General features: G+C 39.7%; 1 protein-coding gene across 8 annotated transcripts in view; it reads left to right on the forward strand.

Moving 5' to 3' along the window:
- ZNF521 (zinc finger protein 521) overlaps window positions 1-14,548 on the forward strand; it is a 272,397-nt gene that overhangs the window by 109,302 nt on the left and 148,547 nt on the right. For 7 of the 8 annotated variants that reach the window (XM_054694125.1, XM_054694127.1, XM_054694126.1 and 4 more), the window contains one exon: window positions 6,375-9,727. In XM_054694125.1, coding sequence (XP_054550100.1) covers window positions 6,375-9,727 — 3,353 coding nt within the window. Of the gene's footprint in view, window positions 1-6,374; window positions 9,728-9,957; window positions 10,359-14,548 lie in introns of those variants that run through there. The other variant, XM_037508716.2, reaches the window with a different exon arrangement.

Here is a 14,548-nt window from a genome sequence, read left to right on the forward strand (position 1 = left end):
TCCTGCTCCCCACAGCTGCTATCATTAATGGGTGACCACCCTTTTTCCCCATAACCTAGCTGTTAATGCATTTAATTGGTCCTTCCAGAACAGTTTGGAATATTATAGAATTTAAATGCATCTGTGAATTATAAATAATTTTAAAGTTCATATTTCTCTTTTGAACACCTCATAAAGACTATTCTTTTTCAAGTGGTTAAATAAGTTATATGACAGAAGAGTGAATTTAATTGGGGATGTTGATTTAGGAAAAAAAGTATTGTAGTTACATTATTAAAGTTGCAGTTTGTCTAAAACTGTTGACATTTCTGTTGAGAAGGGCAGCAATTGTGTAATAATCCATCATGTGTTATTTAGAATGGCCATATCTTCTAGCAGTTTACACCTTTGCTTTAAAAATTGTATTGTACAATTTGGTCAGATGATTTTGAATATGATTATATAAAATTGTTTTTGTGATGGCATTGGGTTAACATGACAAATAGTCTTCTTGCTTGTATCTATTAAATGCACATTTCAAAATACTGTTTCCTATGAATAGTGCCTAACTTCTGTTAGCATTTGTACACACCTGTGTATTTCCCACAGGATTCTCAGCTTATTTTAAGGTGGCTTGGGTAGTTAATGAATGAAAAAAGGATTATGAAGTCTATTTAGTATGAAATTTAGAACTGCCCCTATAGTATGCTGGCAGAAATAAAGAATCATTTTAAGCAAATGAAGGAATTAACCTGGAAATTTGCTCTGGTCTCTTTAATCTATCCTTCTACACTTAAGAAAATAGTCTACCAAATGAACTTATTTTCATGTTAAATAATTCAATGATTATATTGCTAATGTCTTAAGGAGAAGAGAGGTAATTTCAAAATTATATACTTGGCTTCAGAATTATACAGTAAAATACTTGTTCCAAGGTTATCTTTCTGTAAAGGCCCAAGATTATGTCTTATGTATGATAATTTAATACTTGGAACATAGTCAGCATGGATTTATGATCCATTAACTTTTAGATATCACCAACTATTTATATTTTATTTTCTTGATAGCTGTATATACAACTGTGAATGCTTAAGGCATTGTAGATTTCCATTGGGCCAATCCTTAAAGCTAAAATTCCAGTATTTCTATTAAGGGCAAAAGAGTTAAAATATGTTTATACTATATACACAGAAGCTTATGTGGAAACATAAATATATGCAACACATAAATCTTTTTGTTTACATATGCAGCTTTTCTTCCAGCAATGATAGGTGCCCTAGAAACATTCACTAATCTTTGCAACACCCCAGGGGGTAAGTAGCAAGAATTATTATCTTCATATTGCAGGTGAAATACCTAGGTAAGGGCAGATTAAATGACTTGGCCAGGTCAAGCTCTAAGTCAGTTATGAAGCTAGAAATAAAACTCCAGACTCCTGACTTGGAGTTCTCATTCTGAATCATTGCCCTCCTGCAAACAGAGCCACCAAACCTGTCAGTGTTTGTGTTTCTTTTCCTCACTTAAAAAGTAACCATCAATGTAAATCATGCCCCTATTAAGGAAGCCTTGCTGGGTGACACTCACACACACATGACACTGTGTCCCTGAAGGGCATTTTGCAGAGTACTCTGCCGTTACAATGAATGAGCTCAGGTAGCAGGAGGATATCGTAAGCCAGCTTCTCCCAGGCCTGGCCCTGTGAAGAACTAAAACTACAGCAAGTTTCCATAACTTTGGAGCTTCAGATAATTTCTTTAACATCTACAGTAATTCAGTGCATCTTGTGATTTTAGTTTCTCCTTTGTAATTTCGCTTTGCCCAAATTGTGCTGTTAACATTCTGAAAGACTTGGTCCCTCTTCACCGGGGGTCGGTGCAGTACAAGGTGATCCAAGATGGCACAATATTAGCATTAGATTAACCAAAACTTCCAGCTTGTCTTCTCTTGCTCCTTTTGGAACTTTTGTTTTTTTAAACTTCTGGCTACTTCGATTAGATTTGAATGCTAAAGAGTGGCCAAGGCCTTTAGAATTCATCTTCCTCAATGGCAGGCCACAAACTGAGAATATCAGGACTCCATTTTATTACTGAGCAGCACTTCATGGAGAATGCTCGCCTGTCAGACTGTAGGAGCTGGGAAAAAATCATGTCCAGTGTTAGCTGTCTCCTTCCCAAATTGGCATATGAGTTGCTGGTGGCTCACGTCACAAAGGTACTTTGTGCTCTGGTGCCTTTTTTTTCTATGGAATACCTCTTAGTATGACTTCACTTTTCTGTTAGTGAGCGCTTTCCCCCATAAATATGACTGAACAGGTGTTGCTCTGCCGCTGAGTTTCCAGCTGTCCTCCTCCAACACAGACCCTGTAAAATCTGTTGTTTCGTCCTTTTAGGCAGACAAGAGAACCATCAAGCCTGAGATGGAGGTCTTCCTTGCAGGATATGGGAGTTTTGATGCCAGAAGATGGTCGGGAAGGCTGGCTGGCTAACAAAGACAGGCCTTCAGCGGCTGGGTGTAGTTCCAGTTCTGCATCCCCTTTGGCAGGAGCACAGAGGCTGCTGCAGTGTGGCCAGCCAGCAAAATTAGGAAATAAGGACCTCTTTTATTTACTCAGGCTGCTGAATCATGGGCATTCCTGTCTGCTTGGAGAAAAGTCAGGCGGCTCCACTTTCCACTGAAAGTCTCAGGAGTGTTTGAGACTTTCATCTCGGAGTGTTCACACACTTGTTTTAATGTGCTTTATGGAAATGGTGAAACTCAGCAAGTACAGTTGCTGTAGAAAAACATCTGCACTAACTATGCACACACATTTGCATCTTTAAATAGACTGTTAGACCATGGAGCTGGTTTCCAGCAAAGTTTTCTTTTCTCTCTTTCTCTCCCTCTCTCCCTCTCTCTCTCTCTCTTTCCAGAATAAGAGCTATCACTCTCTGAGAGTTAGCTAGTGTGAAGTGACTGATTCCAAAAATTAAAATTTAACAGAGACATGTTAAGTACCTCACAATGAAATGCAGAAAACTTGCCATAACACAGAAAGACATTCCCAGTAAGTAGCACTTAGTGAGTGCAGAAGGAAAAGAAGTTCAAGTTGATTCAGAAACCAGAGTTGAGAGACCCTTCCATAGTTTCTTCCATCTGCAAAAAAAAACCTTGAAACTGTTTAAATCTGTATTAGCTGTTTAAATATAGATTGTGTTGTGACTGCTAAAAAGCTTAAGTTCATGGAGACTAGGTAACTTTCAAAGTTTTAGGTAGACCTCAGAGAATGCTGGCAGCGACAGCCTACCACAAAACTTTTGAGACAGGTTGATACCCTCAGAGCCTGGACAAAGCCCTCAGGGAGTTTTGTCAGTGAGATCCTTCTGTGTCCCTGGGAGAATAGGTCCATTTTATAGCATTTATAGTGTTGGCAAGTGAGTTATTTTTTTTTTTTTTTGCAATTTAGATTTTTTAAAACAGAAATCAGCCTTTCATGAGACCTTTGTTTTTCTAAAAGTAGCAGTCCCTGCTCAAACTGTATGCTTCTGTTTAGTCAACGCCATTCCCCAGTTTAGCATTGTGAATTGTGCAGGGCACATTTTCCACATATTTCTGTTACAAAGACACATCGTCTATGATTATCACTATTTTTTCCCCCATGACCAAGTTAAAGGGTCAGGGAGATAGAAGGTTTCTAGTTCCCCTGAATCCTGGTTTCAGTAAAAACTTGATCCTAACCCTCAGCCCACTTGACATGTAGTTGAAATTTAGAGGCTGAAGACAACATTTATGTAATAGGTATAGTCAGGCATGGCCCATAGACAAAAACCTGATTTAAGCATGGTGTCAGAGATTGCACACTATTTATAAGGGTCTGTTGCCTTGTAATTCTTGTACATTTGTATACTAATGTATCATGCCTGGGCACAATCTGCAATTTAGTAATAAATTCACTTGCTAAATTTTCAGGCTCAATAGTTATAGTCTTCCAGTCTAGATGCATGACAAATTCTGATTCACTCTTCTTCCCAACTGTACAAATGAGATGATGTGCTTGGAAATATTTTTAAGTGAAACAACAGGATGTAAGCCCGAAAGATAAATGTGAAATGTGGTAGATTTTATCAAGGATACTGAACAAATTTAAAAAATAGTAATTTTTTCAACTTGGGGAAATGTTTGAAAGTGATTTGCTTTAGGGATAGCAGATTAAGACGACTTAGAGTTTTTTTTAAGGTAACGTTAGAATCATCCTTGAGTTCTTTTGCATTTAATTTTTAAGAATTGTTTTTCTATATATTGGGTAATGAGTTGAATTTCTCTGTATATATTCTTGATATGTATTCACCTTTAAATTAAAATCACACCCACGATTGATTACCAGACCCTTTCTTATGTTGGAAACGCCACTTTGGGTTATAGAGTCATATAAATGAGGATGCAGAAATCATGCGGTTTTCAACTTGTATTGCGAAGCTTTGTTGCAGTGGGCAGGGATCCAGGAATGGTGTTTGGTTGTTTTCTCAGAGTTAGATGGTTGCCATCTGGCATTGATAGTGAGATGGTGTTGTCATCAGTTTCTAGATGCAGGAAAGGAATGATCCTCATCTGTTTCCTGTGGATAAGCAAGAGGTTGATAATCTAGTAAAATCTTGTTACCTTAAAGAAAGCAGACGTGGAATTTGTTTACATAATTCTGGCCAGTTTCTACTTTTATGTTAATAATTTAACTTGCTAGTGAACTTCGCTTTGAAGAATTTAGAAACTTACTTCATCATATTCTAAATGAATGTTATGTGAATATCCTGATGATATTCGAAGTGAGCCTGTTATTCTAACAGGATCACTGTCCTCACTTGCTCCAATGTATGGTTTTTATTCATTTGTATTTTGAAAAATCTTGTTCTTTCAGAGAGTGAAAAGCTTTTACAGTTTCTTCTGATCCTGAATGATTGATTATTTTGGAAAGCAAAGAACCTCACAACCTCATTGAGAGGTCTTATTTTTCACTTAGATATTAACAAAGCCATGGAAGTAAGAATGCACCTTTGCTAAAAACATAGCTTAAAAAAACAAAAACAAAAACAAAGCACACCTAATAGAAGGTAAAGTAACTTTACGGATAACTTTCTAAGTTTATATCTGGCTTTCAGGCTTGTTTGTCTTCTCTTTGTTACTCATAAATCTTTCAGCATTTACCATAATCATTTATCACTTTTCCTGTTTCCAGTTTTTCACAAGTTGCTTTGTCTCTGCTCACCTCAAAGTGCAGGTCCTGTTTGGCTAAGGAAGTTCATGCCGCTGAAGCTTTTGCAAAAGGAAGAAATGGTGGGCCACCTCTTGAACTTTCCAAACAAAATACACTATTACAATCTGGCCCTTGTGAAACTCTCATTTTTTCTTGATCCTGGCTGATCCTAGCTACATGTAATATCTAGCTGTACCCTTCTAACATTTAATAATCTATTTCCTGGCCTATGGTATTCGAATCTTTCAGTTATTGAAGAAATCCTAGTTGTCTTTCATTACACAAGACATAATTATTATTGTGTTTTCTGTCTTCTTTCATGTGCTTACTTTTTAATATTTTTTTGCTGAAAGCAATAAGGTCTGTATCAATAAGAACCCCATAAAAGATTTTGGTCCTTCAGAATTGCCTTTTTATATAAAAACAAGCAAAATGCAGAGGGAATTTTTTATTAAATATTAGACATCTGGGTTGACTGCATTAATTTTAAATCATTTCTGTAATATTTCCTCTTTTCATTTGGTTCTTCAGATGCTCACATAATATGCAAATCATTTTACAATGAATACAAAAGAAACATTAAATATATTAAAATCTGCATTTTAATAAAATTGTCAATGTGTAATATATACCTTCCTTCTAAGGAAGAATGATAAAAAGTAATAAAAGGCTAATTTAGACATAGAACTATTTAATATCTTTTTTTTATATATATTTTACAGCCCAGTATAAAGTAAATGTAGAATAAAAGCTTTGGACTTGGGTTTGAAATTTTTCCACTCACATTCTCCCCCATCCCATATTTTTGCCTGCATGGTTCCAGATGGCCCAACTTGTTTTTTTTTATTTATGCATACAAGAACTGGGGTACAGGCCAGAAGTGTGGGGGGGTGAGAGGATTCACGAGAGGCAGAGTGGGGGATAGAACAGGCAGACTGACCAAAATACACTGCTGAAGGTAACATTGGGCGAGACAAGAGAGGTCTGCTGCAGCATGTGGGTTGCTCCCTGGCCAGCCAGGAATCAAGCTCATGCTGCAAAGGCTGTGGATTGCTGCAGAGAGTGGTGCTTAAGCCCTTGAGCCACCAGGAAGGCCCCTATGTGTACTTGTTAATGGCCCAGTAAACTGAATCAAAAAACAAAATGAAACGTCCATTTCTTCTCTTTGCAGATGGAGTGGATGTTGAAGATGATCCCACTTGCTCATGGCCAGCCTCCTCACCTTCTAGCAAGGACCAGACTTCCCCCAGCCATGGAGAAGGTTGCGATTTTGGAGAGGAAGAGGGTGGCCCTGGACTTCCATACCCATGCCAATTCTGTGACAAGTCCTTTAGCCGCCTCAGCTACCTAAAGCATCATGAGCAAAGCCACAGCGACAAGCTGCCTTTCAAATGCACCTATTGCAGTAGGCTGTTCAAACACAAGCGGAGTCGAGACCGCCATATCAAACTCCACACAGGGGACAAGAAGTACCACTGCAGTGAATGTGATGCTGCATTCTCCAGAAGTGATCACTTGAAGATCCACTTAAAGACTCACACGTCCAACAAGCCATATAAATGTGCCATTTGTCGCCGTGGGTTCCTGTCTTCTAGTTCCTTACATGGGCACATGCAGGTTCACGAGAGGAACAAGGACGGGTCCCAGTCTGGTTCCAGGATGGAGGACTGGAAGATGAAGGACACTCAGAAATGCAGCCAGTGCGAGGAAGGCTTTGACTTCCCAGAGGACCTCCAGAAGCACATTGCGGAGTGCCACCCCGAATGCTCCCCAAACGAGGACCGGGCAGCCCTCCAGTGTGTCTACTGCCATGAGTTCTTTGTAGAGGAGACCTCCCTCATGAACCATATGGAGCAGATGCACAGTGGGGAGAAGAAGAACTCTTGCAGCATTTGTTCCGAGAGTTTCCACACGGTGGAGGAGCTGTACAGTCACATGGATAGTCACCAGCAACCGGAGTCGTGCAATCACAGCAACAGCCCTTCTCTGGTCACAGTGGGCTACACCTCCGTGTCCAGCACGACTCCGGATTCCAACCTCTCAGTGGACAGCTCAACCATGGTGGAAGCTGCTCCACCCATCCCAAAGAGTCGAGGGAGGAAGCGGGCTGCTCAGCAAACCCCTGACATGGCCGTTCCCTCTAGTAAACAAGCAAAAGTCACCTACAGTTGTATTTACTGCAACAAGCAATTATTTTCGAGTCTGGCAGTTCTACAGATTCACCTGAAAACTATGCATTTAGATAAGCCAGAGCAGGCCCATATTTGTCAGTATTGCTTGGAAGTATTGCCCTCACTCTATAACCTAAATGAACATCTTAAGCAAGTGCATGAAGCTCAGGACCCAGGTCTGATTGTTTCTGCCATGCCTGCCATAGTCTACCAGTGCAACTTCTGCTCTGAAGTTGTCAACGACCTCAACACCCTTCAGGAACACATCCGATGTTCTCACGGATTTGCCAACCCTGCAGCTAAGGATAGCAATGCATTCTTTTGTCCCCATTGCTACATGGGGTTTCTCACTGACTCTTCTCTGGAAGAGCATATTAGACAGGTCCATTGTGACCTCAGTGGCTCCCGATTTGGGTCTCCAGTGCTTGGGACTCCAAAAGAACCAGTAGTAGAAGTCTATTCTTGTTCCTATTGTACGAATTCCCCGATTTTCAATAGTGTTCTTAAATTGAATAAGCATATCAAAGAGAATCATAAAAACATTCCTCTGGCCCTGAATTATATTCACAATGGGAAGAAATCCAGGGCCCTGAGCCCCCTCTCTCCTGTGGCTATTGAGCAGACCTCTCTTAAGATGATGCAGGCGGTGGGAGGTGCGCCTGCCCGTCCCGCCGGAGAGTATATCTGTAATCAGTGTGGTGCTAAGTACACGTCCCTAGACAGCTTTCAGACTCACCTAAAAACTCATCTCGACACTGTGCTTCCGAAATTGACCTGTCCTCAGTGCAACAAGGAATTCCCCAACCAAGAGTCCTTGCTGAAGCACGTCACCATTCACTTCATGATCACCTCAACGTATTACATCTGCGAGAGTTGTGATAAGCAGTTTACATCAGTGGATGACCTCCAGAAACACCTGTTGGACATGCACACCTTTGTCTTCTTCCGCTGCACCCTCTGCCAAGAAGTTTTTGACTCCAAGGTCTCCATTCAGCTCCACTTGGCGGTGAAGCACAGTAATGAAAAGAAAGTCTACAGGTGCACGTCCTGCAACTGGGACTTCCGCAACGAGACCGACTTGCAGCTGCATGTGAAGCACAACCACCTGGAGAACCAAGGGAAAGTGCACAAGTGCATTTTCTGTGGTGAGTCTTTTGGCACCGAGGTGGAGCTTCAGTGCCACATCACCACTCATAGTAAGAAGTACAACTGCAAGTTCTGCAGCAAAGCCTTCCACGCCATCATCCTGCTGGAGAAACACTTGCGGGAAAAGCACTGTGTGTTTGAAACCAAGACTCCCAACTGTGGAACGAATGGGGCTTCTGAGCAGGTGCAGAAGGAGGAAGTGGAGCTGCAGACCTTGCTGACCAACAGCCAGGAGTCTCACAACAGTCACGACGGGAGTGAAGAAGACGTGGACACCTCAGAGCCCATGTACGGGTGTGACATTTGTGGGGCAGCCTACACTATGGAGACTCTTTTGCAGAACCACCAGCTCCGAGACCACAACATCAGACCTGGAGAGAGTGCCATCGTGAAGAAAAAAGCCGAGCTCATTAAAGGGAATTACAAGTGTAATGTGTGCTCTCGAACCTTCTTCTCTGAAAATGGCCTCCGTGAACACATGCAGACCCACCTGGGCCCCGTCAAACACTACATGTGCCCTATTTGTGGAGAGCGCTTTCCCTCCCTTTTAACTCTTACTGAACACAAAGTCACACATAGTAAGAGTCTCGATACCGGAAACTGCCGGATTTGCAAGATGCCTCTCCAGAGTGAAGAAGAGTTCTTAGAGCATTGCCAAATGCATCCCGACTTGAGGAATTCCCTGACGGGATTTCGCTGTGTAGTCTGCATGCAGACAGTGACCTCCACCTTGGAACTCAAAATCCATGGGACATTCCACATGCAAAAGACAGGGAATGGGTCTGCAGTCCAGACCACGGGGCGTGGCCAGCACGTCCAAAAACTGTACAAGTGTGCATCTTGCCTCAAAGAATTCCGTTCCAAGCAAGATCTGGTGAAACTTGACATTAATGGCCTGCCATATGGTCTGTGTGCTGGCTGCGTGAATCTCAGTAAGAGTGGGAGCCCAGGCATCAATGCCCCTCCCGGCACGAATAGACCAGGCTTGGGCCAGAATGAGAATCTGAGTGCCATGGAGGGTAAAGGCAAGGCAGGGGGACTGAAGACTCGCTGCTCTAGCTGCAATGTTAAGTTTGAGTCTGAAAGTGAACTTCAGAACCACATCCAAACAGTCCACCGAGAGCTCGTGCCAGATAGCAACAGCACACAGTTGAAAACTCCACAAGTATCGCCAATGCCCAGAATCAGTCCCTCCCAGTCGGATGAGGTAACTTGCCTTTTTAATGTTTGCTATTTAACCTCCTCAAGAAACTGTCCCACTTTATGTTTACACTTTTCCTCAGCTTTATTTATCGTCGTGTGCCAAGAGATGCTTAGATCGAAATGCAATGTTTTTTTTTTTTCCCCCCATAGCCATTAGCTAGCAATTACTTGCTTCTTGATAAGCAGCATTTTGGCTTGAATGGTGCAAAATAGGACTAATTCCAGTCTCCCTAGGATATTGTCTTCTCTATGACTGAAGAGACCAGTGCTTATGCCAACACCACTGAGATCTGGAATCTCTGCATAGCTCCACCGCAAGTTGAAATCCCCAGCTATGACTTGTGTGTATGGCAGAGAGATAATGACATAAAAGTAAGATACTATGAGCCAACATGCTGGCTTAGAGTAAATTAAAACGAATATATATATTTATGGATAACAAATTGGGTTGGGGTGGCATTTTAATATCATGTTGTCAACACTCACTGTTTTCCTTTGTCTTCTGGGTAGTGAGGAAAAGATTTTCTCGCAACAGGATTTTTTAAAAGCCCTTGTTTATTAAGCACCACATGCCCAACATCCTTTTTACAGGCACTGTCCCTGAGTCTTCCCACTCTGGCTTTGGTTATCAAAATTACAGTGTTTTTTTTTTTTTTTCCTCCTTAGTAGAAGTTTTATGTTTTCCTTGCCACAAGGAGTACAAGAAATGAGTTCTTTCAAAAATGAGATAGTTTTATAAGTCTTCATTCCTTGGAGCTGAGCAGAGATGATTCATTTTATTAAAATTTCGTTATGCTTTATCACCTGGTTTCTAATAGTGTTTTCTACCTACCTATCTGCCCATATCTGGAGATCCATCCAAGTGAAAACCCCAGGGAGATACATCTCCCTTCAGTTTGGGGTCATCGCATTTTCCTTATCTTGTCTCTGCACTCACACCCTCTAGGAAGCCCCCCTGCATCTCCCTGCAGATAGCCATCAGTCCCTGGTAGGGAAGAGCTGAAAAAGGAACCCAGATCCCATTCTCCTGAAATGTGGCATCTGTATGACAGGCAGACTCCCAAACTTTGAAGCTGCTTTTCCTTTTTTTGCTCCCCAAGTAAATCTGCACCTTTCTCTCATTAAATGAAATCCTTGCAAACTGAATAGGACAGCTGGAAGAACATAGTTTTGATAATGGCTCATGGCTCATGTGTTGTATAAAATATTTTCGTTTGGATTATGTATTGGTAATTATAATCATATGAAATGAATTATTTTCCCAGTTTTTTTTAATTTCAAAATACTTAAACTTATGAAAATAAAAGTTAAAGGAATAACACAAAGGATATGTGTGTACTACTACACAGATTTAGCAGATACAAACATTTTGTCACATTTTCTCTCTGTTTCTTTGCAACCTGAGCCACATGAAAGGAAGTCGTAGATGTCATGATACCTCCTAAGAACAGGAGCATTTTCCTACTTAGCCATATCATTAGCTAAGGCGGTTAACTGAACCAGCTGAAGAATAAGTAAATCTGTAATATCATCAAGTCAAAAGCCATATTCAGATTTCTCCAATTGTCCCCCAAATGTCTTATTTTTAAAATGCTTTGAATGAGAGTTAAATCATACAGAAAATTACTCTTCTCTCCTATTTTAAATTTTGCCTTGCTTAACATATGTATGTATGCATATATGTATGTAGAAAGAGAGAGAGAGGAGTTTGCATATTCATGTTTATCTTAAATAGTGTGTAAAGTTTACTTAAAATGACTGTGTGTATGATTGTTGGTAGTACGTTTTGATTTAAAATCAGGCAAAACCAAACTTGTGTTTTTTTAATAGATTATTAATGGAAAGATATGTGCTGGTTTCTTCTTATGTGTTTATGGTTTATTTTATTTTTTAAATTGCCATATGTTATGATACCACTGTGAGGTGAAATATTTTCAAAATGAAGAACATACATACAAAATTCACAGGTTAATTGGGTTAGAGTTGTTTAGGAGAATTTATCCCAAGGGATGGCCAACTCTTTAATTATGCCCAAACTCTTAATGGTAATTGTAAAGTTTAATTACATCTTTTTCTTACATAGATTACCATATGAAGTGATGTTACAATACTTTTTAATTCTTACAATAGTTTTTTTTTCCCAGCATCTAGCTACTAAAGGTTAAAAATGACTATCTAGAAGGGTACCTCTTTATTAAACCTGATTAATAAGAACTTGGAGCAGTGCCTTTAATTGACTAGATATTAAGATTCAATTGTGCCTCAAAAGATCACTGATTTAGCATTTTTTTGTTACACTATTTAAGTCATAGAATTTTATGTACCTGCTTCTTACCTGATATGCTCTAATTAAAAATGTACATAGACCATATTACTTGGACCTGATATATATAGATAATTATCTAAATATATGTAGAGTTTTATAAAAAGAGACTAACAATAATGAGTCAACAAGAAAGAAGACACAATAAATAATAACTTGTTCACATTCTTTTTAACCAAGCTAAACTTCTGTGGCATGTCAATATAAATATTGTGTAAATTTTTCAGCAGTGTAGATAGAAGAGAAGTTATTATGTAAGTCTTTGCTAAAGACAGGTATGCCTTTGTGGGAATAAATTTTATCACAAAAAGAAATATGACATGTATATCTATTTCCTTATGTGTCTTAGGTAGTAATTGAAGGTCTTAGCAATGTAGGTGGTATTTTCATCTCTTCCTTTTGTTGAACACTGAGACTTTAGAAGAGAAGAGACTGTGAGAGATAATAGTAATTAGTACATACATACTGTCAAAAACAAGATTAATTGTTCTGGACCATGATTAGGTTATAGGTAGACTGTGGAATGAATATACTTTCAAAACTGAAAGCATGTTATTTGTTCAAGACTAACTTACCTATTTAAAAAAGACTTACATATAACCCAGGAACAGATAAGGGCAATATAAACCCATACAAACCAAGGAATAGATGATGAAGACTTGTGATACCTAAAGTATCATGGTAGTAAGTGATTATTTTGTAGTGGAGAAATTTGAAATTGAAGACTAAATATGAATTTGTTGGTTTTTTTTTAAAGATATATTTATTTATGCATACCAGAGCTGGGATATAGGACAGAGGTGTGGGGGGTAAGAGGATCTACCAGAGACAGAGTAGGGAGCAGAACAGGAAGATCTACCAAAATACACTGCTGAAGGGAGCAGTGGGCGAGACAGGAGAGATCTGCTGTGCCATGTGGGTATCTCCCTGGCGGAGGATCAAACTTGTGCCTCAGTGGCTGTGAATAGTTTCATAGTGCTGTGTCCTAACCCCCTGTGCCACCTGGGAGGCCCATAAATATGAATTTGAATCCCAATTTTTCTGTGCATTGCTTTCTCAATCTGTGAAAATGCTTTCTTTATGCAAAAACCTTGTGATTATTAATCTAAATTTGCTATTTAGACTTTGTGTTGAATAAAATACTTAGGTCAACCTATTCATTTCCTTTTGCTCCTCAAAGATTGAATACGATATGAATTTGTCCATAACCTGCAATGATTCCATAAATGGTAGAGATAATGTAAACCAGGAAGAACACTGGCCATCTAACTTTTTCTACATATTATGCACCTTGCAGAGCCCTGACATTTACTATGTGTTGAATAAATGTTAGTTCTTCTTCTGGAGTTCGTTGACACTGGCTTGGCTTAGTCAGGTGCTGCACCATCTGGACCTCAAAATATTGTCTCAAGATGATTTTGGAAGCCTGGGTCCTTCTGTTTCCAGTGTCCAGGACCCTTGATGATCAGCTTCCTCCCAGAGATGATTTATTTACATTTTCAATTCACAACATTCCCACCAGTCCATTAAAATTGTCCTTGCAAGGCTTGCCAATTATCTCCATGCTGCTAGATGTACATACAGTGCCACAAATCACAACTAGAAGGGGCAATGGAGATCAACTGACTAAGCTCCTTTATTTTACAGACAATGTAACAGACCCGATTAATTGAGATCTGTTTAAGATCACAAACCTAATGAGCGGTAGGCAAGAAGCCTGGAGAATTAAGGTTTCTAACTCCATGTTCAAGATTCTCTTTTCATATTTCCACTGGTACTTTCCTCTAGCTGCAGTCTCATCCTCATCCTTTCCATAAAATCCTCTCAATATTGCTGTCTTATTTTCTCTTGCCATTCATTTCCTTCACCCACTGCAAGGCACTTTCTGCTTTACCACTTTACTTCAACTGACTTCTCCTAAGTTCTGTGTTCATCCAATTGACCAATGTAATGAACTTTATAAAAGGAGAACTTTTACTTAATGCTGTCACTAAATCCTGTTTACTCTTTTCTCGCCTGATTCCCTTCATTTCTCTTTGTTCCACAGCCCTACCCTTTTTCTGTCTACACCCCATAAGTTAGCATCCCCATTGCTGCTCTTACTCCACATGCTCCACCCCATCATCGCATCTACTCCCCTGACTTTAACTGCCATCTTTACTGATAAGTCCTCAAGTGGTGACTCCAAAAGATAGGAGAGAACTTTTGGGGCTAATTGAAATATTCTTTACCATGATTATGATATTGGTTACATGATGGTATACATTTATCAATACTCATCAGATGTAAATTAGTAAATTTGTAATGTGAATTACAACTCAGTGAAGCTGAATTTAAAAACTCCAGCTTCTCTAGTGAGCTTCAAACTCATGCACACCACTCTGTGCCAGAGATGCACACTCATATGTTCCCATGAGCTTTAGACTTGGTGGGTCCAAAATTGTACTCATCATCTTTTCTCCCAACTTGCTTTTTCTCTTTTTTTTTCTCTTTCACTTTGGA

This window comes from Talpa occidentalis, unplaced genomic scaffold (assembly GCF_014898055.3).
Source record: "Talpa occidentalis isolate TD23 unplaced genomic scaffold, MPIMG_talOcc4v2.1 talOcc4.13, whole genome shotgun sequence".
Classification (NCBI taxonomy): Eukaryota; Metazoa; Chordata; class Mammalia; order Eulipotyphla; family Talpidae; genus Talpa; species Talpa occidentalis.